This window comes from Genypterus blacodes, unplaced genomic scaffold (assembly GCF_046128005.1).
Source record: "Genypterus blacodes isolate CSIRO-AG114 ecotype Tasmania unplaced genomic scaffold, CSIRO-AGI_Gbla_v1 ptg000214l_1, whole genome shotgun sequence".
Taxonomy (NCBI): domain Eukaryota; kingdom Metazoa; phylum Chordata; class Actinopteri; order Ophidiiformes; family Ophidiidae; genus Genypterus; species Genypterus blacodes.
The window spans coordinates 2497486-2524576 of record NW_027467013.1 but is presented as its reverse complement, the minus strand read 5'-3'; the positions used below and the strand labels follow the sequence as shown (position 1 = coordinate 2524576).

The 27091-nt window shown below is 45.7% G+C and overlaps 2 protein-coding genes across 4 annotated transcripts in view; one reads left to right on the top strand and one right to left on the bottom strand.

The window, feature by feature from the left end:
• Positions 1–10573, bottom strand: part of znf148 (zinc finger protein 148) — an 18694-nt gene extending 8121 nt beyond the window's left edge. Inside the window, exons 1-2 of one of the 2 annotated variants that reach the window (XM_076170098.1) lie at positions 10532–10573; positions 9803–9922 (exon numbers count right to left, since the gene is read on the bottom strand). The gene's annotated coding sequence lies outside the window, so the exon portion shown is untranslated. Of the gene's footprint in view, positions 1–5; positions 118–9802; positions 9923–10531 lie in introns of those variants that run through there. The other variant, XM_076170094.1, reaches the window with a different exon arrangement.
• On the top strand, positions 10143–27091 carry LOC143015935 (polyprenol dehydrogenase-like). 2 transcript variants are annotated; one of them, XM_076170100.1, is made up of 8 exons: positions 10143–10334; positions 11870–11977; positions 17273–17341; positions 21749–21850; positions 21931–22138; positions 22552–22759; positions 23530–25038; positions 25107–27091. In XM_076170100.1, the coding sequence occupies exons 1-7, from the start codon at positions 10232–10234 to the stop codon at positions 23707–23709; spliced, it is 978 nt and encodes a 325-aa protein (XP_076026215.1). In that variant the 5' UTR covers positions 10143–10231; the 3' UTR covers positions 23710–25038; positions 25107–27091. The 2 variants fall into 2 exon arrangements, with proteins under 2 accessions (XP_076026215.1, XP_076026216.1); XM_076170101.1 differs by having other exon boundaries at positions 25103–27091.

Here is a 27091-nt window from a genome sequence, read left to right as displayed (position 1 = left end):
CTTACCTGCTATGCGTCTGAATGGTTAAATCCGTTTTACTGTCATGATTGTTATGCAAGACTACACTGTAATGATGATGTGCGGAATAGTCAAATACACCATCACATCATGGAGACAGGAACACGTCTCTTTGTCACCATCTAGTGGTCGAAGCGAGCACTGCTTAGAGGTGAGAGCAGTGATTCCTGACACCTGTTAAAGCTGAGAATTCAGTGATCTGCTCCTAATAACGAGCTTGTTCTCTTAGTAATAATATATGATCGCTGTATGTTGTCCCTTTGACTTAGATACAGAGCTACATTACATTTTATAGTCAAGTTAAGGCTGAATTCTTATGATCCTGTGTGATTAGGTATCAAAACTGGCTAAAACATTGATGAAAACCAACAGTCTTTACAGTTGAAAGTATAATCAAAGCAACAAATAATACACACACAACTGCAGCCTGTATGACAAATGTGCAGTGTGTTTTCTTTCTGCCTCTGCTGATGTTTATCTCCCTGCTGCAGGCTGATAATATCAAACCTATAGTGATGGCGGCGCCCCGGGGGCTGCAGTACATCACTTATACAGTTGTGTGTGTGTGTGTGTGTGTGTGTGTGTGTGTGTGTGTGTGTGTGTGTGTGTGTGTGTATGTGTGTGTGTGTGTGTGTGTGTGTGTGTGTGTGTGTGTGTGTACAGTATGTTGTTTAGGTTAAGGGACAAACCAAGCTTTCATTTCTTGCATGAGTGAAACCACAACACCAACTTTGATGTTATAATTATGTGGGTTTAGAGCTACAGGTGTAGGTTTGGGAGGTGTTCTATACATTAACAGGTCACCTAACTGCACAAAGATCATAGTGTTTATAATGATTATAAGAGCAGAGACCATGTAGGAGCGGTGGCCAGCATGAGGTGCATCTGGACCAAACAGAGTAGATCTCATATTCAGAGCTTCATCTCTATTCTGATGCAGGGGTTTAGTAGAATCCCCTGATATTTGGACCGTCTGTCTTTTGTTCTGGGGGTTTTATGGGATTAGTTGCCTTTGAAATGACGAGTTAAGGGAGCGAATCACAAATAAATCCAACACAATTAAAACAATAAAGGGCGCATCGAGCAAACATAAATGCAATAACAATGCGCTGCACGGAGGCTGATTTAGTGCTGCGAGACAGCTTTGACACCAAAAAACGGGCTTAAATTATTCTCTCTCTCTCTCTCTCTCTCACTCTCTCTCTCTCTACCCCTCTCTCTCTCTATCTCTACCTCTATCTCCCTCTTCTCTACCTCTACCTCTACCCCTACCTCTCTCTCTCTCACTCACTCACTCAATCTATTTCTCTCTCTCTCTATCTCCCCGTCTCTCTCTCTCTCTCCGCTGTGAGGAATACTAATCAACCTGTTAGCTGACCGGAGCGCAGCAGCCCGGCGCGCAACTTAAAGACTTCCACAGTCTTAGAGTCATAAACGCGTCCAACAGGATGGAACCAAAAGCGTAAACCCTCGTTTCATGTCATCGGTTTGTTGTATCGCATGAAACCTTTGTGTTTCAGCGAACCGCGGCTGTCATCACTGTCTTCTCCTATCTCTCTCTCCCACTGCTCAATCCCTTTCTCTCTCTCTCCCTCTTTCCCACTGTCTCTCTCCCCCTCTCCCTCTGTCTCTCTCCCCCTCCCTCTCCCCCTCTCCCTCGCCGGTGCCTCTGATGAGCCACAGGCTGTCGGTGAGAGTGGATCTGGGGACAGACAGTCCCACACTTGCGCGCCGCTCTTAACGAGGGAAGCCCACCTCCCCCCCTCCCTCCTACCAAGGGTGCTTTGCGCGGCACATGTTCACGTCGGGGGTGTGTGTGTGTGCGTGCTTGCGCGTCGGGCTCTAAATGTGCGAGTTGGCGCACGACAAAGCCCCGGGCTCCGTCCTCAACAGTTGCCACCGGAGCGGAGGAGCGGAGCGGAGGAGAGCCACGGAGACAGCGGACTGGTGAGGACGGACGGACGGACGGACGGACGGACGCGGAGCCCCCACGCCGCTCCGCCCGGCGCTGCCCCTGTCATGCAGTCGTTCATCTCTCCTGTGACCAAGGCCATCCTAGTAGCCCTCTTCATATTCGCCATACTCCTCATCCTCTACGTGATTCTTTGGTACATTTGCAGAGACGTTGATTGCGACCACGGCATCTGAGGATTCAACCGGGAATAACGGGAATCAGACGGATGGGGCGCGCGGTGCAGCCCGCAGAGCCCAGGGTCACGCTGTAAGTCTGCATTCTCTACCCGTCTTGCTTGCTGTGTGTGTGTGTATGTGTGTGTTAATAGGGAATTGGTGTGTATTTGTTTGTGTGTGTATGTGTACGCACGCGCATTCCCGTCGTGCGTAACGTCAAATGCGCCCCGGTTAGGAGGTGATGTCCGGCGTGCGTCTCCACACCGGTGCCCGGTACCCAAACCACGCACCTCTTTACCCTAATGTCACGCTGTGTGTGTGAGCGTGTGTGTGTGTGTGAGCGTGTGTGTGTGTGTGGAGCGGGGGAAGCACCGCTCCACTCCGGGCTGAGGAGCGCACAGCTGGTGTCATCACTGACTTAGAATCCTCAAAGGTGATACAATGTCATCGCGGGGTATCGAACGCACGGGGGGGGAAACGACGCGGCGGAGGTGCGTGTGTGTGTGTGTGTGTGTCTGCGTGGGCTGTGAATCAATGCAGTGCGTGGATAGCCAGTGACATTGCGGTAAACGACACGGGGTCAAGAACAACGCTGTTTACTTCAGGTGGCCAATATTGCTCCCTCTCTCTCTGTGCGTGTGTGTATAGCTGCAGCGTTAGTTCATGTTCAGTTCATCTTGCTCTCTGAGGAAGACTCCACATTGGCATTTTACATCCTACAGATAACAGGATTATCTCCGCTGCCTCCTCTGCCTCCTCTTCCTAATCTGTCATGTATTTTTTTTTCTTACTCCTTATCATAAACAACCCGCTAATGCCTTTACAGCCTTTCTATCCCCTATGAGATGTTTGAACTTGTCTCTACAGGGGCCACACGGGCGATACAGCGCTCCGTCTCCAGCACCTACACACTGGCCCCGGCTTAATGAAGCTCTCCTCCTCAGTGTTGCGGCCACATGGTCCCAACGTCCCCGCACATGGAGGCATTAAGCTATTAAACATGTGAGATTGTGTTTGCCGTTTTTTAATCTGGCTTCAAAGCAATTTTCCGTTCTCTTCCATCAAACCCCCGGCGGGAGGGGAAATTAACAAACTGTCCGATTTTTCCAAAGTGGAGAATGTGAAGGACACGCCAAGGACACCAGGCTGCTCAGGCTTTACAAAAGAGTTCAGGCAGGAGAGCACAACCAAACACAAGCTCTGCACAATGAGGCTCATTTCAGTTCAAATGATAGCTCACATCTTAGTGGAAAAACATCAAGCTCATACAGCAGCTGGTGTTTTTAACTGCAGAATCCCTTCAATAATCAGAACGGTGTTGTGTTTGAGGTTTGAGTGCAAATCAAATGTAGAATCAGGATTTCCACCACTCAGACCTTTACACAGCCAAGCGTCTCTGCTTAAGTCGCTGAAGAAGGTGTGAGCTTCATAGTTAAAGTTTTAAATCTACGTAGTTTAAGGGAGCCTGTATAGAAACCCCTTAAGTAAGCGCCGGGCCGAGACACAAGGAGGAAACCCTGCTGCCTCCTCAGCCGCTCAGCCGCCGAGAACACTTCTGCCCCTTTGGACCACAATACAAAATGATTCCTGTCAGCCATCAGTAACTGTACACACACCCTCTGCTGCCCTCAACACATCACACACACACACACATACATACAAATGCTGTTCCGACTCAATCTGTGCCCAGTGTGGAAGAGAAGAGGGAGTGAGGGAGAGCGAGCGAGCGAGAGCAAAGAGGTGTGTATGACAACTCCTCCAGCTGTCTGTGTCTGTCCGTTTAAATATGTGCCCTGGATTGTGTCTGTCTGCATGCTTGTGTGTGTGTGTGGGTGGGTGTGTGTGTGTGTGTGTGTGTGTGTGTGTGTGTGATGGCTCAAGTGTGTGTGTGTGTGTGTGTGTGTGTGTGTGTGTGGGGGGGGGGGGGTAAGGTGGTAAGAATGAAAAAAAGGAAGAAGCCGTGTTTGATTGGTCAGGTGTGCAGTTTGTTAAGGAGGAAAGGCGTGTGTGCGTGTGTGCGTGTGTGCGTGTGTGCGTGTGTGTCAGCGTGGGAGGGGGTTAAACGCTGATATGCTCCAGAATGACAGATGAAAAAAAATTGGAGCAGGGAGAGCTCAGCGTAGGAGACAGGTGTGTGTGTGTGTGTGTGTGTGTGTGTGTGTGTTTGTGTTTGTATGCGCATGAACGGCTGCAATTTAGTCAAGTTAAAGAGAAATGATTCCTTCATTAAATAAATGAATATACACTGAAGTGAAGCATGAGCTTTTAATGGCTGCAATAAAAGTTTAAGTAGTGTGGCTAAGATGCGTGCCTGTGTGTGTGTGTGTGTGTGTGTGTGTGTGTGCCTGCGCGTGTGTGCGTGTGAGGAAAGTGTGAAAAACATCTTTATTTCTCATATCTCAACCTTTTACTGCGATAACAAAGACGTAGACTTGTTTTCCTCCTCCACCCAGTGCCTAATACAAGCGTCCACATTAAACCCGGTGCCTGGTGTGTGTGTGTGTGTGTGTGTGTGTGTGTGTGTGTGTGTGTGTGTGTGTGTGTGTGTGTTTCTGCGTTGTAAATGACCCTCAGCCCCTTCAGTTGTTCATACACCTCGACAGAACAAATTTCGATCAAGATCCAGGTCCTGAGAAATGCAGCGGTGGAGGTAAATTATTCAGGCTGGAGGCAGAGTGGAGGTGTTTTATATTGGGGCCTCGTTTTCACTCACACTGCCCGGTATTAAAACATCAAAACCTTATTTACCGACATTATTATAAACATTAACTCCCCCTCAGTTCATTCACCAATCATTTATTTACCACAGCGGCTCTGAGCCTCCACACACACACACACACACACACACACACACACACCTCAACCTTAGCCGAGACACCTCATATCACAAACTGCCCTCATTCTGAATGTCTAAATTGTCTCAAAAAGACGGAAACACTGGAACACACACACACACACACACATACACATACACATACACACACACACCTCAAAGTCATAAAAATAGATTGTGAGTGACTCAGCCATTATGTAAAGTCCATCTCTGATAGGGCCGCCTAGGGCTGTTTATGTCAGTTTGGCTTGACAGCGGTGGGGCCGAGGTGATGCGTGTCTGCTGTGTCCAAGCATCCATACACACTCATACACACACACATGCAAGGGAATGCACGCGAGCCCCTCTCCACCTCGTTCCTCTTCCCTGTGGAGTAAAGATGTGATACAGCTGTGGTAATGGACTCCGAACCCAAGCAACCATTAACAATTCCTTAGATAAGAGACCAATCCATCAATCAATCAATCAATACTGTGGAGCATAGACAACCCAGGGCTGTAATCTAGACATGAACTTACTGCTGCATCTGTGAAGCACAATCTATGATATTGAGGAGAAGCGTCTACCAATTTGATTGATTACTGTGTAAGCACAGTCCTTTTCCAAAAACGATGTGATCGGATGTGCCTGACTGAAGAAGAAACCTTTATTGTTTTATGAAGCTGGAGGAAACAGGAAACATCGCACAGGGACGCAGGAAGCTGCCAGGCTTCAACAAGTCTGCTCTCCAAAAGCTCTACAGTACTCTACGCTCTCCTGGCTGCGACGCCTCTGTGATACAATTGTCGACCAACGCTGGCGCACTCGGGTAGCTTGGCGGCGAATTGCGGGATTGTCTGGCGGCGGGACTGCGTACACACACACACACACACTGCCTGTCAGCCTTGCAGAAGTGCAATCCTTTCCTTTCTATATCAGTGCCAACAGTTTTCAGACAGAAGTTAAAAACACACACACACGCGCAAACAGGTACGTGCACGCACGCACGCGCACGCGCGCACACACACACACACACACACACACACACACACACACACACACACACACACACACACACACACACACACACACACACACACACACACACAGCCTGAGAGTTAAATGTGCTAAATACCCCGGCCCCCCTCTGTGTGCGTGTGTGTGTGTGTGTGTGTGTGTTAATGATGGACTTAATTGGTGCCATCAAATGATCCTCCCTCTGCTCCTGCACCGCTCCCTGAGGTCAGTAATGAGAAATGTTGTATTTGCTTTTATCGGCATAATAAGACCAAACTTATTACTTATTTACTTCAGTAAGTGAAACCTACGAACCAAAATGTGTCTTAAGTACGATCCACTTCACAGCTTTAATAGCTGGAGCATCAGCAGCATTCTTCTCATATTTAACTGGTGGAATGAGATTTTCTGAACCTCCATTCTTAGATTTCGTCAACAGGTTATTCCCTCTAAACTGCCCATATGTTTGTGAGTGGGTTTAATGTCTTTAATAGAGATCAAGCTGACAGTGTTACCAACAAAAAAAGCCGGCCCCAGACTTGGTTTCCACCGGAGCACTGGAGCCGACATTGTACATGAAAAATTCACAATATGACGCCTCACCCTCACCTGCCCTCTGCTGAGAGACACAAAGGGGATCAAACAACTGAGCCAAAGAACATTCCAATTTAAATCTATTATCCTCACACTTTGCTTAAACAACAAACAAAAATCCACATTACCTTTTTATTAGGAATGTGATATATGAAATAAAATGGCAGCATTCACACACACACACACACACAGTGAGACAGACAGACAGTGTTTGTGAGGGAGAGAGAGAGGGAGAGGGAGAGGGAGAGAGAGAGAGGGAGAGAGAGAAAGAGAGAGAGAGAGAGAGAGAGAGAGACTTCTATAAATCAGTCCATATCAAAGAAGACAGTGGGCGACTGTTGATCTGAGCTCTTCTGATGCTGTTCACATGTTAACATCACATGTCCTCCTGTCATCTCCTGTTGCCTACCCTCGGATGTGTGTGTGTGTGTGTGTGTGTCTATATTTGTAAGATGATCTCCCAGATGCCCCATCATCCCAAATAAAGCCACAGTCATGCGTGAGATGCGATTTCCTCTAAACAATAGCAGGCCGGCCCGCATCACTGACCCTCAACATCTCATGAACATGCACTCACACACACACACGCATCCCATCAGCTTGCGTCGTACATTCTGTACACACACACACACACACACTGACACAGCCTCTATCAGAGCAGCTGTACTGACACAGCCTCATGGTGCTGCTGCTCATTAAGCTGCCTTCTAAGCAGACTTTGACTGGGGCGAGCTGCTGGCCTTTCTGGCTCGACCCTACTGCGTTGTGGCCACGGCAGAAACTGATACGGTAATTATAATTCCCCTAAGGCAGAGACAAAGTGGACATAAACGTCTGAGAGCTGTCCTGTTAGACCAAAGGACTGACTGTTCTATTGGTGGTATCAAGTACACGGCGTTACTTTATTATCTTCTCATATCAAACGTCCTGTCTGATTGTGTGATGTCTTTTTCCTTGGCTGTCACTGTGGGAGAGGACAGGCTGAGCCGCTGCTGTGTAACGGAAAAGACACTAACACATCCAGTTTGTGTAACAATAGCAACAAGATCTCCATTAAAATGATTATGATGATCATCATTGTCCCCAGAGGTTGAACCTTAATATTTAGATCATCGTCTGACTTTAGTTGGTTCACCAGCAAAACGCCTTGCATGTTCATATCAGATTTGGAAGGCAAATATTTCCTGCTCCCTGTAGGATGAACACTTTCTTTAATGAACGCCCCATGAGCTTTCCTCTAGCGCCACCCTTAGGCCACCTGCCAGCTTTACACACAAGATATCTGATCATCTACAATTTCCATTATATCTGCTGAGTACATTCATCATGCTTTTGGCTTTCGGTCATATTTCTTATTTACATGAAATATGAATTATTACACGTTTTTCATAATGTGTATCAAATGAATGATGTAATACTTAAGAGTACAATGAGTAAAAGCACACGTATGTGACGACAGAAGCGGTTGCACATTAAGTGACTGTCCTTTATGAGTTCACTCTGTCACACAGGCTTTACATCTAGATCTGATTTATTGTTCTCCATGAGCATTAAACCTCCCATCTGATGGGACCTGACTCGGTGCAGATGTCCTTCCATTTCTATAACACTAAAATAAACACTCCAATATGAAAAGGTTGAATGAGAAATTTGCTCTTTTTAATCAATCTCTGCGGTCACAGTCACACATTACTCATTCAGCCACCGGAGCGTTTGAGGGAGGGCGTGCCTTGCTCAAAGACGGGTGGATCAATTCATTTCATCAAATTAGTTAATTTCATAAAAGCCAATAATATATTTACAAGCAGGTCTCATCATTGTAAATCTTGTCAGGCTTTACTGGCTGCTCTTTGTCTTTATAATGTCTGAGCCCATCATTCACTCTAACATGTCTGTAAAGGTAGTAGTTGGCTTTTAGTAATGGAATTTACAACTGAAATGCTTCAGAATCCTTGTTGTCCATTGCCACGCTGAGGACTAAAGTCATCCTGACAGGTGTAGATCCACAAATCTGAAAGTGGTAAATGTGTGACTGTGTACTGTATTCGCTGAGTGAAAAGGTCCAGTGTGTCAGTGTGTGTACGCTGCATATGCAGGCCAGGGGACAGCAGGATGAAGTGGTATTGATTGAAGTCATGGTGCGTGACATGAAGTGTCAGTAGCTTCCCTGTGCGAGAGGGAGATTATTTCACTCTGTCACTAAAGCTGTGCAACCAGAGGATGATATTTTAAAATCTGCACAGAGGACTGAGCCAATGAAGAGAGGACTGCCCGTCTCTAATATGCACTTTAGAATACATGTACTTCTCTAGAAAGGTCAGAAGAAATCAGAAACTACTTTGGTATCAGCAATCATGAGGTTAATCGTCTCAGAGATGAACCATCCTAACCAGTCCCACACATTTAAAGTGTTTGGAAAGGTCTTTTTTTTCTCGATTACTCAATTAGGAGTGAAGCTTTAATTAGTGTTTAAATTGGGCTCATGCACTCAAATTGCAGGATTTCCGAAGAATTTCCACATTGTGCAGTACTCTACTGATTATTGCAGGAGCCTAAGGGAGAACAGACAGGTGTACAAAAACAAAATGATCCCAGGAGGGCCAAAGCAAAAAAAATCTACCAATCTGTCAAAGCTGAGCGCCTAATGAGACGACTTCTCCTGCAGACAGGCGCAACAGAAACATCTTCCTAAAGCCTATCTTGGGAAATCATAGCTCCCAACTAGTGCGTTTTCCCGTGTTGCTTTTATTGTGTGTGTGACCCCGGCAGTCTGCAGTTAATGAGATCATCAGCGAGCTAAAGGGAGCACTGTGCTGTGTGTACAGAGATAGCTCATACGGCACATCAAGCGGCCCAGCAGCAGTGACAAGACACCATCTTCTCCACCGGCTCCTAATAAGGAACAACTGGCTGCTACAGATCAATTTAGTTTCAAGGTCATCTATCTGGTGGATTTGTCGCAGCCATTAGTTAATTAGGACGTCTCGAGTAAAGTCCTTACTCAAATTAGGCTGAATGTGAATGCGCTTCCTGGTAATTAAACGGCAAGATGATTTCTGTGTTGCTTAGGTTCATAATTGAAAAGAGAATGAGAATCATTTGTCTGGTTGCTTTCTTAAGTTCGACATTCATATTGTGATATGGGAAGGATAAAGGAAGAAGTCAGTGTGGAGAATAACTGGACAAAAAATAATAATGATCATGCTAAAACATTTTTAGATATAATTGTACCTTACACGTCGAGATGTCTGCCGAGAGAGAGTCTCTTTCCTCCAGTACTGTGATGGGCCACATCCAGGAGAAGGGGAAAGGTCAGGGACGACTTCATATTGGAACGCGTCCCGAGAGTTTCTGCGTCACAGATTCGTAAACATTAATTGGTGACATATCCAGTATAATTACAACTGCGAAAAAACAATGTTTAAACTTTGTACAGCGATACAAAGCGATAATACAAATGTAAATACATATAAAATCTGTTAAATTACACGTAACGTTAAGGTGGTTTGCAGAGGAAAATGCACTCTGAGCTTTTCACTATGAAACGGCCGCTTCCTATTTGCAACACCAGTCAAGTCACCGGTTAACACGGACACTCGTGAATACGGAACACCAGCGCTGCTCCTCCGTCTGTCAGTTTCGGAGGAGACGCATGCAGGGATGGTGTCCGTCTTATCTTGTGTTCTGCCGGTGATTAAGCTTTACCTGCTCGGCTTGAGGGTTCTGCTGGTTCAGCTGTTCAGCAAAGCTTTCAGGCTGCCGGGTCAGTTTGCTGTCTTGCTCATGTGTTATGTACTGCCTGTGTCTGTGCAGGGACGCTAGCTAACGGCGCGGATCTCTGACAGCAGAGTTACGGTAGAACTAAACGTCGTTGTGGTGGCTTTAAGTGCCGAATTATCCCGAAGAGAGTTAAAATGTGTAATGTGGTTGTGAGAACGTTTTCCACGCGTGTTTACTTACCAATGACTCCATATTCTTGTATTTATTTGTGTCGGATATACGATGCAGTTAGTTTTAAAGGTGCAATGACGCGAATCAGTATTGCGCATCAGTTACGCATTCCTCTCTGGCTGCACATATTGTTGCCAAACTATTAATGCCTTCTTCTTGTTTTTAATGACCCAAGAGAAGATGATGATAATTGATAATTGTATCGTATAAGCTTACTCTGAGCGTCTATCAGAGTTTGTGTCCTAATAGACAAGATAAATCTAAAGTACACACTTCCAATTATTTCTTTAAGACCCACATGTTGTGAACAGGTTTTCTTTATCTTGTAACCTAGCAATAATCGATAAAATATTACGTGATTTTTACGTAAAGGTTTATAATCAAGTTCTGCTTTTCAGTGGATTAATGGTGACAGCCTTAATGATATTTATATTTGCCTCTGCTTTTTATTACTGTAAGTGGTAAAGTGACTTCACCTTTCCTCCATTGCAGTATTGTGTGTTTTACTTAATGTAGATAAGATATTTTGCACCAGGTGGCAATATATCATTACATTATCTGATTATGACACACTGATGAAAATGGTAAATTACCAATTACATTCATATGATTACATTTTCCAGATAAGCAGCAGTGCCACGGTTATTAGATAGATAATGTAACATTTTGAAGAAGAAAAAAAGAGAATCAGCATTGTAAAGAGCGTTGTATGGAAACTGTATATATTAAATCTTCTCACCCAGCACAAATAACGTGTTCATGGGTCTTTGGGTTTGCTGTTGTTGTGTATAACCTTACTAATGTAATGAAGTTGTTGTGACAGAAGCACTGACCTCAGCTGAAGTTCAGTTAATTACTGCTCATTCATATGCATTTCACAGAACCTTACAACAGGCATATATCAGAGAAATACAAAGCTGTTATTTATTTATTTATGGAGGCAAAAGTTCAGTTTTCTGGTCGATAAGCAGATGAATGGTACCCACTGTACTTACTACAGAGAAATAAAGGTCATGCCATTCATAAAGGAATGCTATAGGAATATAATAATATATTTATTTTAGATTTTTTCAATGAGCCATCAGCTCTGACTGAAATTTAATATAGCTTAAAGAAATGTTTGTTATTGTGCCACAAGCTCACATTCCTGAAGAAAATAAAAAGTCCTGAATGAAATCCTGTCCATTCACTGTAAACTTGAGTATCACAAACAGATCTAATGAACACAAGGACCTCTCTCATGTTAAAATAGAGTTGTGTCTTTTGAGAGGGGATGTAAAGCAGCTTCCTTATCTTATTGAATGACATTCTCTCTGCTATCTGTCTACCCTCTTCTGCCTCTGCTAGTGATGCCCAGACAAGATGGCAAGGTTGCCATAGTGACAGGAGGAGTCAGGGGAATCGGCTATGAGGTGGTCCGCCACATGGCCAGCCTGGGGGCCCACGTTATCATAGGTACAGTATCAAACACTCGCAACACTGACATGCAAATAGGAGAAGGGACAGATGCTACAGGGTCACATGACAGACAAATGTTCCCTTAATGATCTCCTCAATCTTTCAAAGAATACATACAACATTCAAAAATAAGACAAAGAAAGAATATGGAGTATGTTTGATAATGGTCAGGGTGTCACAGTTTAATATGCAGTATCAATCAGTTTCTATTTCTCTACTTTTCTTCCAACTTTAAATGAATCTCTGCCTAGATACTAAATGGGGCCTTACACACACCTTCCTATGTCAGTGCTGCCATGTACCGATGCTCCAGCCCCAGTTGCCCTCTTCTGTACCCCAATTCCATGCCCCAGTTTCCCTTGAAATTTCTTCAAAGTTATATTTCTTCTTTAATACAGCGTGATAAGTTTGGTAACTTTCTGAAACTTCACTCCAAAACTCGACTTGAATATCAAGTACTTGAATATCTTGCCTCCACGTCATGCAATAGTAATGATGGGTTCCTCTGCTCTGGATGTTCAGGATAAGTATATAGATAAGTGATTGCCGCCCTGAGTCCAGGTTAGTGGTCAGATTCCTGCTGAGATACCATAGAGGCAAGAGATCCCCTTAAGTATACCAGTATACTGTAAACTGAACAAAGCCTTGGTTCTGCAGTGGCAGGCCCCATGTGTGCCTATTTTAAAGCCTGTAGCTGTCACAGATCCTTAATTAGTATCATTGAGTCGAAAGCACATTCAGACGCCTCTTGACACCCACGATGATCCATCTTAAGGCTTGGGATAACATCAAAGCAGTTTGTTTTCATCGTGAGAAGACTTTTTGAGGTCTGCTGGGATATAAATGACGTTAGTTATCAAAGCGGCTCTTAAATGCAGATTCAAGATTATCAGGGGCTTTTTTTCCGCATAAAACAAGCACTGCTAAAGGGCGTGACGCTCATTTGTTAGGAATATTTATTTTGTTGGGAGATGAGAAATGCTGTACGGCAAAGTGAGGAGACGGCTTGAAAAGACCGGAACAGCCGATGCAATCACAGGAAACTGTGTATGATACAAGCCGTGCTGATGGCGTGATGGTTACATTCATGGAGCAAAAAGCTTCTTACAAACTCCTAATAAGACGAGTCAAAGGACTGCAAATAAATAAGAACTGGTCAATGCGGTTTTATGTCTGGATCGTGCTAAGCAAAGTATCCCAGATGTCCTTCACCCTTGCGACGTCCTTCACCTCCTTGTGGGGGATCCTAAGATGTTCCGAGGCCAGATATTCTGGGTCTGCCCCGTGGTCTCCTCACAGTCTGGACGTTAACCCAGAGCTCATAATGACGCAAGGACGAACCCTAGATTGACAATAAGTGTTTTGGATCCCTTCTTCCTCCTTTCTCACTGCCTCGTTAACCGTGGCTGTAATTTTTTCGGGCACATCACTGGAAATCCTGGAGCGAGAGCGGCTATTTTGCTCTTTTTTTCCCCCCGACTTCCCTTCATATCATGTCTCATTAGGTTGGCATAGTGAAGCGTGCGACGGTAGGACTTGAAGTGCTGTCTGCTAACTGCTTATGACAATGATCACCTCACTCGTGCTGTATCCCCGGAGCCTCCTGCTCCAGTATGTACAGCGCAGCTCCTTCACACACCATTTGAGCATTCTGCCGGTGTAAGACCCTCTGTGCCCTGTCATTCGTCTTCCATCGCTGATCGCCAGGCAGCATCAGATAGACAAGCTGTAGCCCGAGATGGTATCCTAGTTCTACTGTAATGGCACAGAGTATCATAGTGATTTAATTGTCATGTTTGGTTCTCTGGAGGGCTCCAGGAGTGTGTTGGCTGAGCTGACAGCCATTAGGATCTCCTCAGCCGGGCGCTTCCATGACAGCTTGATTTGATTTCTGCTGTGCCCACTGAGATAACAGAATCACGCTCTACTCTCTAAATAGTCTGCAACTTATGGATTTGGCTTTCATTTTAACTTGGTTACCAGTCCATGACATATAACTGTATACATCTTCATCACCACACCGACTTCTGCTCACTCCTCCACTTGTCAGGAAAGGTTTCTACAATCTGCCACAACACTGAACCTCTGTCTCAGATACAGACGTTCTGATCCTCACAGCTGTGTTTCCTGGCCTTTAGGTGTGTGTGTGTGTGTGTGTGTGTGTGTGTGTGTGTGTGTGTGTGTGTGTGTGTGTGTGTGTGTGTGTGTGTGTGTGTGTGTGTGTGTGTGTGTGTGTGCGCGTGCGTGCGTGCGTAAACTGTCCGGTCCTGCCCACTAGAGGTCGCTCTCCTGTGCTGTGTCTCTACGGAGGGGCTCATGTCCAGATGTGCGCTGTATTGAATAGTGTAACACAAAGTTTCTCCGCCGACCTTAAGGGATGTGATATTTTACGCGTGTTGCCAGGTTTGAAGAATCTGGAATACCATCTGTGGAGGAATCCCAGTTAAATCTCATTATATCCTGCATATTTGATTTTATTGTTGTCTCCCCAAGGGCATCGCAGCAGTGTTTTCATGTTAGAATTATCAACTCAGAAGTAGAATAAACAACATATAAATAGAGTAAATTAATATTTTTATGACACCTGTTACAGTTAAAGGGTAGAGGAGCACAGTCAACCTGTTGGAGGCTTGGTAACCTTTGATTGTTGGTATGGCTACAAAGTAAATCACGTATGAGGATGAGTATGGATCCACTGCTGCTCCTTTACTTAAGTTTGTCAATAAAACAAGACTCTCTCTCTGCCTTCCTCAGTCTCTATCTCAATCCGTTGTGATGGGATCTGTAAGCAACCTGGCTGAGCTCGTACAGAGGCTATGTGGTCACGTTCGCGTTGTGATTGAATCTCTGTTGCAGCCAGTCAGGTGTGAATGCATTAGGTACAGCGGGGACACAGTCATTCATGAGATGTCCCCAGGAGGTGTAGACGTCGCCCTGTCACCCCAATCTGACTGTGAATGGGGACCTGTCGCTCAAACGCAGACAGCCACAGCCCAATCATTAAATTTATCGAATGAATGATTGATGAGTGTTTCAAGGCGAGGGGGAAGGATGCACTTTAATGGACCAGTGAGACCCAACGCAGGTCATAACCAAGAGGCGTGTTCGTGTGTACGTACATGCAAGTCCCGTGATCGTCTCTCCGTCTGTGGATGACGTTACCGCACACTGAGAGCAGATGCTGATGCACGGTGTAAACACACAGCCTGGGTTCATCCTGCAGGCACGAGTCGGGACCCCAATCTCACTGCAAAACAAAGGATAACTAAATGAGCGCTTGATTACCAAACCACATGCAGCTCAGTGCTTAATGACAAACAAATTCAGCCGTCAGAATCGCACAACCCGCCATGCTTAACCACATCTTACGTCACTATTACCGTGACTTAAATCTCTTTAACTATCATCGTACGGCGAGGGACAAACCAGAGGGAACTCTCTACACCTGCACTTTTTACCTATTGATATAACAGCAGGTTGCAGTCGATTGTAGCTGCGCACACGGAGGCATCAGACAGACACACACACGAGGAGATGACAGGCGTTTGAGCCGGCAAGCGGCCATCTACAGGCAGCCGGGGTCAATCTACATTTTTTCCATTTGCTTCAAGGGCTTGGAAACTCTTCAGAAGACTCCGATTCATTCATTCTGCGCATCAAAGTCAATGCCAGATTATCCTCTGAGACGGCACGAGCGCAACATTAACACACACACACACACACACGCACCAGCACAGAATCAATACATGAAGAACTTTGCTAAGTGTCTGTTGTAGTCTCAGATAATCCCATAGGTATTGGCCTCTTAGTGTTCATCCTCCACGGAGATCCTCACCTCTTGAGTTCACTGTTGAAGTGAGGATGCGAGTGGATTTCTCTCTGTAGAGGAGCCGATGCATATTTCAGGCCGAGTGGGAGCGGGAGGAGGTTTACGGTTTGAGTTTTGCCGCCGGCGAGCACCGGGGGGAAGAGAAGGTTTTTCCCACTTCAGAACGCTTTGGAGTCGCTTTGAGTTTTGAATTTAGCACTTCTAAATGTTTTCATGGGAACAGAGAGAATCTTTGATGATGGCTGCGGGGGAATCTGCCTGTGCTGATCCAAATAAGTTTTTCCTACTTTCTGTAAAAATAGAAATCAAGCGAGTGTGTAGAAGTTTATACATCCCAGCTTCTTTCCTGCTCACACACCCAACAACAGAGCACCGTCTCCAAAAGTTACAACGTAATATTGCTTGTAAATGTTGCTTGCAGGCTCGTTCATCTCAGTTTGACATTTTCTAAAGCCACACTGAGGCCGATTATCCTGACTATCACCCTCCACATCTTTACGTTAAGACGTTTATAGCCTGACAGTGTCAAGTTATTCATTTTTCAGCAGCAGGATTATTTCAATGAATTAATTAGGTTACATGTTTTATATTCATCGCCCCAAACACACACACACACATACACACACGCAATCCCAAAATATTTCATAGGCAAATTGTTTCCTCAGGGCTCATCTTTAATCAGTGGCTTTTTCGAATGCAAACGTTTGGCCCCAAAGTGATTGTGCAGAAATGTGTATTTAATGATATGCATGAACAGAAAACAACAGCGTTTATTACCATCGTGTGTTTGAGCGTGTCTGGAGTGTGTTTGTGTGTGTGTGTGTGCGTGTGTGTGTCGCCCTGAAGAGATGCCTGTGTGAGCTGTGGTGCATGAGGGTAAACGATGCCGCGCCCTTGAAACGGCCCCTGTGATAATCCCAAGATTAGAGTGTGTACGTTTGATGTTTGTTTGTGTGTGTGTGTCAATATGCGATCGCAAACATTAAAGTTGTGTACGTCTATTGTGTGTTTACCGTAAATGGGCGTTGATGGAGCAATCCGTTAAAAAGTATTTGTGACTTTGAGAAGAACCCGTGAATGAGTCAGCGTGAGTTTACTTTACATTCTGACACTTGAGTGAATTCCACTTAGTGTAAAATAAAACGTTGCTGTCATAAAGCGTGACGTTGATAAGGAGCTCTGAATATACTGACCTTGGCGATGAAGGCGTTTCCTCATCATCAGGAGCGATGGCCAACACGCTTCAGCCTGAAACAAAGAAAATGACAGAAAATGATCAATGTGACACTTTTATTAATCAATATTGTGTTGTACCTTTAATCCACCGGGTCTGGTTTATGATTTGAGCAGAGTAACGTGCAGCTGTTCCGCTCTGATCTCAGCATATTGAGGCAGCATATGGAAGGCTGTGTGAATTGTGATGTACATGTTTACATCTGTATGTTTGTGTGTTTCTCTTTCAGCTGGCAGGGATGAGCAGGAGGGTCTGGCAGCCATCAAAAGGATCTCAGAAGAGCACAGCGAGGCCAAAGGTAACACGGCCAACAGAACTGAGCACACACACACGCACGCACGCACGCAGGCACACACACACGTTAGCTCCTGGTTTTGTTTGAAGATAAAGGGCAGAGCTGCAGTGTATCCCCTAGGCTTGTTGTCTCAGCCTTTAGCGCACATACATTAATGTATCGCTGTGAGGAGCAGAGGAGGAGCAAGAAGAGATGCAGGGAAAATAAAATGGCTATGAGGAGGAGCAGGTGGGAGTGGGGGGGAGAGGGGAGGTCAAGTGAATGTTAAGGAAAGGATGCAGAAAGAGGGAGAGGGGAAGGTATAGACAGGTGACCAGAGAGAGAGAGAGGGGTGGAGAGAGGGAGGGAGCTACACGGGGGGAGGAGGACACAGATGTACAAATATTAGGAAATAAAGAGGAGGATGTGGAGTAAGAGGAGGAGTGCAGAGGACTCAGAGGAGACAAGGAGACAGGTGATAAGGGTGTATAGATTTATGAGTGAAGCTCCCTCTGCTCTCTGCACCTTCCTGACCTTCACAGCACCATAAACCCCTCCGCTCTCTTATGACTTCAAAGCCCCGTAAGTCATCCCTCACTCTGCCTCGGCTCTCTGGCTTCTATATGACGTGTGTGTGTGCTGATTTATAGCAAATGTGGAAATTGTTCCGCAATTGATGGTTAAGACTTTTCAGAAATTGCAGCTTTAACCCCAGCGTTTAATTTCAGGTCAGTGTAAAGAGAGGAAAACCTTTAAATCACACAGATTCCTCACAAACTAAAGCTTTATCACTTTAACCGTATGAAGGTAAACCTCAGTATGATCATAGTGCATATGAAGGTGCTGAGTGATGGAGCGGACGCCACGCTGTGCTCAGTGTATTAAATGTAGCGTTGCTCTGTAGCGTTGCTCTGTAGCGTTGCTCTGTAGCGTTGCTCTGTAGTGCCCTTGCGGCGGCGGCAGGATCCCCGCCTGCGTGTAAAGCTGTCAGCTACACAGACGGCGGCCATGTAGACGGTGTCATCCGAGTCGATTTCCCAAGACGAGGCCGCGGCGGAATTGATTACTTCTTTTGTAATTGGCGGGCGCTGAGGCATAGGGGACAAGGGACGCGTCTGTAGCCAGATGCCTTTGCACTCTGCGTATGTGAGTGTGTGAGTGTGTGTGTGTGCTGAATGATAAGGTAATGGGTTGTCATTAGTATGTGAGGCGACAGCTTTAGACGTCTCTGTCCAAACAGCCTTTTGGCTCCGACGCCTCGTTTCTCCACGTTTGGCTTTTATGAGAAAGAGAAAAGGGAAGCCGCACTTATTCATTAGACTAGGCCAGTGGTTCTCAAACTGGGCACCCGGGACCAGTTAGAGCATCCTTTAGATGTGGAAGGAACTGTGTGTATTCGTTGGAGTGTGTGTGCTTGTGTGTGTTTGCCCCCCACTTGCCTTAATGCTGCAGTGGATTGCTTCATAAGCTAAACAGCACATCCAGGGGAAATGCACTAATGACTTCAGACAACAAGTGCGCTTTAGGCAATGAGGCTTAAAGCGTTTTGTTTTAAATTACAAATGTGACACACACACACACAGAAGAGGATATAAGATATTTCTGTGTTTTTGCCACAGGCAGCCCTGTCTGTCCACTAACCTTCGTCATGGTGCACTTGTTTTGCCTCAAACCACAATCATAGGTTAAAATATGTGTGTGTATGCATGTGTGCTGCTCGCAGCCTAGGTACATTTTCTGCTCTTTTTCCTGCAAACCTACTCTGTTAAACCTCATTTGCATTCCACGCAGCATTCAGCACCTCAGCTCTGTGTTGACAAAAGACAGTGACCTTGAGTTTGCATCCAAGCATCTTAACACACACACACAGTACCAGCACATAATGTCACCAGGAATGTGTGTGTGTGTGTGTGTGTGTGTGTGTGTGTGTGTGTGTGTGTGTGTGTGTGTGTGTGTGTGTGTGTGTGTGTGTGTGTGTGTGTGTGTGTGTGTGTGTGTGTGTGTGTGTGTGTGTGTGTGTGTGATTCCTGGTGCAGTGTATCTGCGTGGTGCAGACAGCCTCTATGTGTATAAACAGATTGAGATATGCAGCAGTCTTGACTCTGGACCAGGACAAGCTCGGTCCATCTCGGTCCTCTCTCCCTCCCTCCTCCTCCCTCTTCAGCTGAATAAAAGCCTCTGCGCTGGGTCTCACTCTGGCACCGAGCCCAGATCCTAATATCCTCTGAAAACACCGGATCGCTTTCAATTCATTAGAGGGCCGGGTGAAGTATTTACACCATCTTGTCTGAACTCATAAGAGGCATTTATAAGATTTCAAAGAGGACAGTTCCCTCATGTTAACAGCCTTATTTAGAGGGTGATATATCCAGGGAGGCTTCCATCCTCCGCTGTCACTGTCCACAAACTGCTGAGATCGCCCCTTTTTTCCTGCTGTTGTTATTATTGTTTATCACTTAGAGCGGAAAATGCATGAAATCCAGTCGAGCGGCGGAGATTAAATGATGAGCCGAAGCCTCAAACACAGTCGGTAACATCTGAAGTAAATTATGAATGTATCTGGAGTCGACACATGAGCTCTGATGAGAACACAGCTGCCAAGTTCAAGGTGTTTACTGCCGAGGTTTCAAAGCTCTGAGCGATGCCAGATCAGTTATCCAGGAATTTTGACTTGTTTACCTGTGATGCATTTTCCTATCAGATTTGAAAATGTAATCCAGTTTAATCATCATCTAGTCAAGGCAGGTTAGAAGATAGATGTTGCAGAAGGGGGTTTCATTATAAGAAAGTGTTGGCAGTCGTCCCTCATCGCTTTACCTGATTTACTTTGAGAAGTTTCCATAGAGAAACGGGAGAAAGCCAGGATGTAGACTGTGTGTGTGTGTGTGTGTGTGTGTGTGTGAGTCCATAATTTGCTAAATCAACAATCAGCATATTATAGTAAATTATACGATTGTTGTTCAGACAATCGATCTCAAAGACACGTTCTGTTGTTCAACTCAAAATCGATTCATTTACAGTACTGCAGAGAAATGAGTAATACGTATAGAATTGATATGAAGATCAAGTGTTGTGAGTTTCCACGGGAACAGAACGTGTCTCTGGGATCTTAATTGAGGCTCTCAGTTGATCAGTGCCTCCTCACTCCCAGCGGGGTTTCTAGATATGACTGGAGTATTTGAAAGGTTCCCGGCCTTTAGGGACCCGACTGGAGAGAATAGGGGATTGACAGCCAGTACACACACACACACACACACACACACACACACACAAACACACAGTTTCCTCAGCTGGTACATATACAGTACACACCTATGATCAAATGCACATAATCTAATTTTCTAACCACTTAACTGCATTTCCTCTCTTCCTCTGTCTCCTATCTGTGTCTCTCTCTCACTCACTCACTCACACACTCACACTCACACTCACACTCAGCTGTGTGTGAATGCGTGGTATGGCTGCGAGATATGGCGGCCATCAGACCTTTATCGGGGACAGCTGCACTCTCATCTGTTACTTTGGCCTTTTTCTTTATCGGCTCTATCAGCTCTCCTTCCTCTCCCTCTCTTCTTCCCGTCTTCCTCCATTATATCTGACCCGCCCCAGTGTAACGAGGTGTTCACGTTATACTGCGGTAGCCCAGATGACAACGCAGCAGCAGTGCGGTCATTCGGCAGCAGAACGACTGTGTGTCCGCTCAAAACAAACCATTTCCCTATGCAACTACAAGTTGATGGTCAATGTAGTAAAAATCATTTTATGGCTGTGATCAGATCAGAGTGCTGAACTTCTCCTGTGCATGGAAATGTTCTGAGTGAGAGAAAAGGTCAAGCTTGTTCTTTGTCTCAAAAACATTCCTACACATCGAAAGACGAAGACGACTCGAATTTTTCATCCATACCTGTATCACTGCGTAGACAGGAAGTGAGCACGGGCAGGAACACTTTGGAGCAGCTAGAACAAAACTTTTTACGGTTATGTATTGCCTACAGACAGATGTTTGCCTATAGTGCAGCTGTCTCACACTCTCTACGTCACTTTAACATCTGCGTCAACATTAAAGGACTCGCCGCTCTCCTCTCACGTGTCTCCGGCACGCACAGGCCTCAGTCTCCTCGCTTCCTTTCATTCGCAGAGTAATTGAACTCTACATGTACGCACACACACACACGTGCGCTAACAGCTCGTGGCCGTTGTGTCCTTATCACACGTTCTACCTGATATAACGGCGTGTTAGGCTTTGATGGCGCTCAGGAGGAAGTATTAAATTTGGAGCGAGACGAACGAAACGCTGCCAGTACTTGAGCGTAAGAATCCACTGAGCCCAATGTAAGAGATGATTAATACACGCTTTGATGTCTCACTGCTGAAATGACTCGCAGAAATAATCCCTTTACAATAGGTCTATTGTGTGTGTGTCCATTGCAGTGGAGTTTGAGGAGCTGGACCTAGCGTCTCTGCAGTCTGTCCGTCAATTTGTCCAAACTTTTAAGGCGCGGGACCTGCAGCTTAACATCCTGGTCAATAATGGTGAGTAACAAAAACACTTCACTCATAATATGAAGCATAACACGAGCTCCTGGCAACGCCATTGTACATGTGTGTGTCAGCGGGTGTCATGTTGGTTCCTGAGGGCCGCACTAAAGACGGATTCGAGCAGCATTTGGGCGTGAACTATCTCGGTCATTTTCTGCTGACCTGGTTGCTGCTAGACGCACTGAAGGATTCTGGGAAACACGGCCCCTTGTCCCGTGTCGTCAGCGTCTCCTCATCCGCTCACGCCGCCGGAGAGATCAGACTGGATGACTTAAACAGCTGGTCAGCCCACACACACACACACACACACACACACACACACACACACACACACACACACACACACACACACACACACACACACACACACACACACACACACACACACACACACACACACACACACACACACACACACACACACGATCATTTTAAAAGCACAATTTCCAGGCACTCATCCATTATTGTGTGGGATTCAGTTTTACAGTAGATTATATGTACGTATATGTAATTCTAGTCTATGTTCTCATGTCCTACCCCGAGGTTTCCTGAAGCTTCATTCAAACCTACGCACATACGTCATTTCCCCTGGAAATTGCGGCGTGCGTCCTCACACTCTGACAGATGTATATTTACGGTTGCATGCCTCATTAAGCCTCTCTATATCTCTCTCTCTCTCTCTCTCTCTCTCTCAGCCGTCATTACTCAGCCCACGCCGCGTACTGTCACAGCAAACTAGCACTGCTCCTGTTCTCCACCCACCTCCATCGTGAGCTGCAGCATCGAGGTTTCCCGGTGACTTCCTGTGCCGTGGACCCTGGCATGGTGGACACTGCTCTCTACTGCCACCTGTGGTCACCCCTCCGCCCCATACAGGGCGCCATCGCCCGCCTGCTTTTCAGGGTAAAACCACGTTCCAACAGGCTACAACAAGTCGTTTGTTCTTTTCCTGTCCTGTTTGATTGGAAACATTCATTACACACACGAGCACACACGCAATCCACCTCCATCATTAAACATGGAAGTGCTGCCGAAACTATTTTTACATATTTATTCCATAGCTTGAAGCGTTGGCCTCAAGCTATTGTTAGTTTGTCGGATGTAATAAAAGGAGATGAGTGTGTGTGTGTGTCTGTATGTGTGTGTGCGCGCATCTCTGTCACAGGAAGTCGCCTCCAGGCACAAACTAAACACATTAATTACTCAAACCCACGATGGGAACGTGTAAAAGGATGTGACTAACACTTATATATATATTTAAATGCATCCTTATATTGTCCACAGCAGCCGTTAACACACGTTTGTTAACACACACACACACATTAGGATGCTGCCCACGTTTGAAGGAGAGTCTTGTGAGTCTCAAACCTTGGCTGTAGGCCTGGCAGGTCACTGTGAATAATTCAGACCTCATTTCCTCAACATGAGCTCAGGTCAGCAGGAATCCGTGTTGTCACTCTGGATTCTGCTGCTGAAAGTTAATAACATTGAAATGCCTTCAAATGTCAAAACTTTTCCAACTCCTCCACTTTTGTTCAGGCCTCCAATTACGCTCCAGACAGCATTCCAACCATCAATCCACACATACAAACAAACAGAAATTTCCCTGTGGTGTCGTTTCCCTGTTTCTCTCTAAAATGAACGTGTGTGTGTTTATGTGTGTGTTCTGTCAGACTCCTGCCCAGGGCGCTGCCACCGTGCTATACGCCGCTCTGTCCCCTGACCTGGAGGGGGATTGCGGCGGGGGCTACTGGGCCAACGGCCGCAGAGAGATGACAACACCGCCGACCTTTGATCCTCATCTGCAGCTGAGCCTATGGGATGCCAGCCGGCGGCTGCTGGGCCTCCACTAGCCCGTGGGACTACAGGGGGACTAACAGGACTAATGCAGGCTGAAACATCAGACCCCTGATCCGGGCTGGCAACCATCCACTCTCACCTCCACCTTTTACCTCCATCCAATCCTCTCAACCAGGTGTTAGTCGCAGTTTCTGTGGACATCTAGCCATTCAGCCGCTGGACTGTGATTGGATGATCTGGGGGTCAAGAGTCCCAGTTTTTGTCTTTCCAGACCCGCCAAAGAAGGGCTACAGGGAATGGAAGACATTTTTTAATTTCCACTGTGAACAACAACCAAACACCCAAACACACACACACACACACACACACAGGGAGTGAGGCCTATAAAAAATTGATTTCTCGCAATAAATCCTGGAATAATGTCCTTCCATTCTAAATCAGACGGTGTTTGGTGGCGTCTGTGATAGAATCTCTCACTGCAGCTCATACACATGGGAAATGTTAACGTGTTCGCCTCAGACATGTGAGAAGAATTCAATTCTAACAAATGTCAAATTCAACATGGAGCCTCGTGTCGGTCACACCCTGTCATACACACACACACACACACACACACACACACACACACACACACACACACTCACAGGCAAACATTCCTACATGCTGATCGAGTCCTGTATATGAAACCTTCTGGAAAATGTGATATCGCCGTTTCTCCCTCACACACACACACACACACACATTCGTGGGCTAGGTGCCGAATCCTCAACAGTGGTCGTGTGTGATGTCTGTAAAAAGGTGAAATTATGCCGTGTTCGTGAAGATGTTTCCTCTCTTCCCGACTCAGCCCGAGCTAAGACGTTCCCACAGACAGATTGTGTGATTTGGGAAGACGTGTGATCTGAAATGAGGACGTGGAGGATTTCATACAGGAATCCTCTTAAGTCCCTCTGCTTTTGTCCTCCATCTTTTCAAAAAGCAAAAAGAGGAGAAAGATGAACGACAAACCCTCACTTCACTCTGACCCCACTTTCCTTTGTGATCCGATTTAATCCTAAATCTTTTTGCCGCATCCGTGTGTGTGTATGTGTGTGTGTGTGCGTTCAATTGACACTCGTGGATCCCATTTACCTTGACAACAATGTCCACTCCTGGAGGGACGGAAGGCGAAAGAGCCCTCGTCCATCTGATCGGTTTGTTAATGCTGCCGCCTCTTCTTCATTTGGCCGTGCTCCCAATGCATTGTGGGATTGAGATTTCCCAGTGGTGAGAATCAAACTCCATCTGCTGAGCCAACACACACACACACTCTCGCTGACCATCCTGGCTTATCTGAATAGGCACACGGTAAACAAACACGTCTGTCCCTCATGCAGGAAAACGTAAACACAGAGAGAGAGAGAGAGAGAGAGAGAGAGAGAGAGAGAGAGAGAGAGAGAGAGAGAGAGAGAGAGAGAGAGAGAGAGAGAGAGAGAGAGAGAGAACCATAATGACATCTCCACTGTGATGAATAATTTTTGCTGTGATGAAGACTTTTTATCTCACACTAACAGGAGGTTTAGACAGAAACATCTCGTCCTTCCCTTCAGTGTAGCTTTCTTTTAAATCCGTGCAGCATTCTTGATTATCCGGCGTACATGAAGCAATAATATCTGAGTCGTAGCTAATTTGGTCGGTAGCACAGAGCCACAGATTCACAATAGAAATGGAGCGCTGTAATCATCAAAGGGTGTAAATACGTTTGTTATGTTTAATATTTGTCCATATTGCAATTAAAGGCAAAACATGATTGAGTCGTATATGCACAGAAGCGACAGAAGTCTGCTGCCCACACACAGAAACAAGTCCGGTATACAGACACCAGGAGGGAAATCAGATCTCAATCCCGTTCGAATCCATCTTGGGACCTTCCAATCCATACAGTATGTAATAGTGACTTCCTGTTCCCGCATGACCAAAAGCAACAGCGTGACTAGCAAACGAGCTCAGCTAAGGGCGCTTCATGATGACACGTGCTGGATGGGTGTATAGGTCAGCGATGTAAGAGATGCACAAATCACGGTTTTCCTGCTGTTCATGTGTAAACACCCAATGGAACCCTGCCAATCAGAACAGCTCTTAATCTGCCCACATTAGCTATGTTTACATGCATACAGCCCAACCAAGATGTTTACACAAGAGCTGTGTTGTCCATTTGTAATCTCATTTACGTTAAGCAGACTCAAGCACATCCATTCACCTCGACTGACCCCGACCCTGACAGGCTCAAAAATGATTTTGTGTTTAGATGTCCATGATCATACTGAGGTCGATTATTGGTCAATGCATGTAAACGTAGCTATCCATTTGCAGTTTAAGTGAAAAAGTGAAATGGAACGAAATGGAATCACAATTCTAGCATAGCATCACTGACTCCAGCATGATGTGTCGGTTTCTGAGCATCTTCAAAGCGAAAGTACACAAACTCTGCTTTGCCCTCAAACAAACCAAACACCAGCGTATTACTTCCCGAAGACGTCGGCGTTACCAGAGAAGCCGCTCGATGTTCCGAAACCGTTCGAACCCGAGAAGGAGAAGAACATGGCCGACCGCCTTTTCCTGTCAGAGCACAAGGTCTTCCAAAGACGAGGACGGGCAGAGCTAGCGCAGCGCGGGCGTGTTCGGGTCTCCTCGCTGTGTCCGCGCTCATAGGAGGGCTGCTAAATTATTGATGATTATCTCTTTATAGATTTAGCGTAATCCTGGAATGTTCTAGACAGGCCGGATAACATCTGGAACTTTCTGAACTTGAACTGCAAACAAGAGAAAAAGAGCAAAAAATGCTGAAGTAACCGTCTGTGATGTTGTGTGTGTGTGTGAGTGTGTAATTTACTCGTACTGTATATGTTGTCACTACTGGCCGCTGCCCAGTGGAGCTGTATGTAGACTGAAATACTCTAACCCTGGCCCTTCTGATCTACCTGGGATTACATTTATATTAAATGTTCCAATCCCACGTTCTGCCAATCCTACATGTCTATATGTTTATAGGAAGATGAAGCCACGTGGGCCGACTCCTTACTCTGTAAACACTCCGTCCACGTGGTCCCGGGAGGAGGTATGAAACCTGCTAAAGGCTTTATTTTTATCATGATCTATTTTGTGTGGTTGAAATACAAATCTTATTGCTTTTGCTGTGCCTAAATTCTCCCTCGCCTATGTGTGTGTGTGCGTGTGTAACTGAATTTTCCATGTAGAAATGAACGTATAGAAATCTGTGATTCTGTCCAGTCCTGTGCATTGCTGTTTGTTTTTTCCTCTTTGGACTGATGAGAGTGGAGGTGTGTGTATGAGTGTGTGGATAAGGTAAATCATGTCCATGTTTTTGTGTATGGTTGTGACATTCCAGCAGCAGCCACTTTTTTCTATTCCAAAGCCTCTCAATAAACATATCAT

Bases quoted from the DNA above. Each gene is read 5' to 3' on its own strand.
- LOC143015935 (XM_076170100.1), top strand. From the start codon at position 10,232: ATGGTGTCCGTCTTATCTTGTGTTCTGCCGGTGATTAAGCTTTACCTG. The intron at 10,335-11,869 runs GTCAGTTTGCTG...TGCCTCTGCTAG, and splicing joins CAAAGCTTTCAGGCTGCCGG to TGATGCCCAGACAAGATGGC. The intron at 22,139-22,551 runs GTCAGCCCACAC...TCTCTCTCTCAG, and splicing joins CTGGATGACTTAAACAGCTG to CCGTCATTACTCAGCCCACG.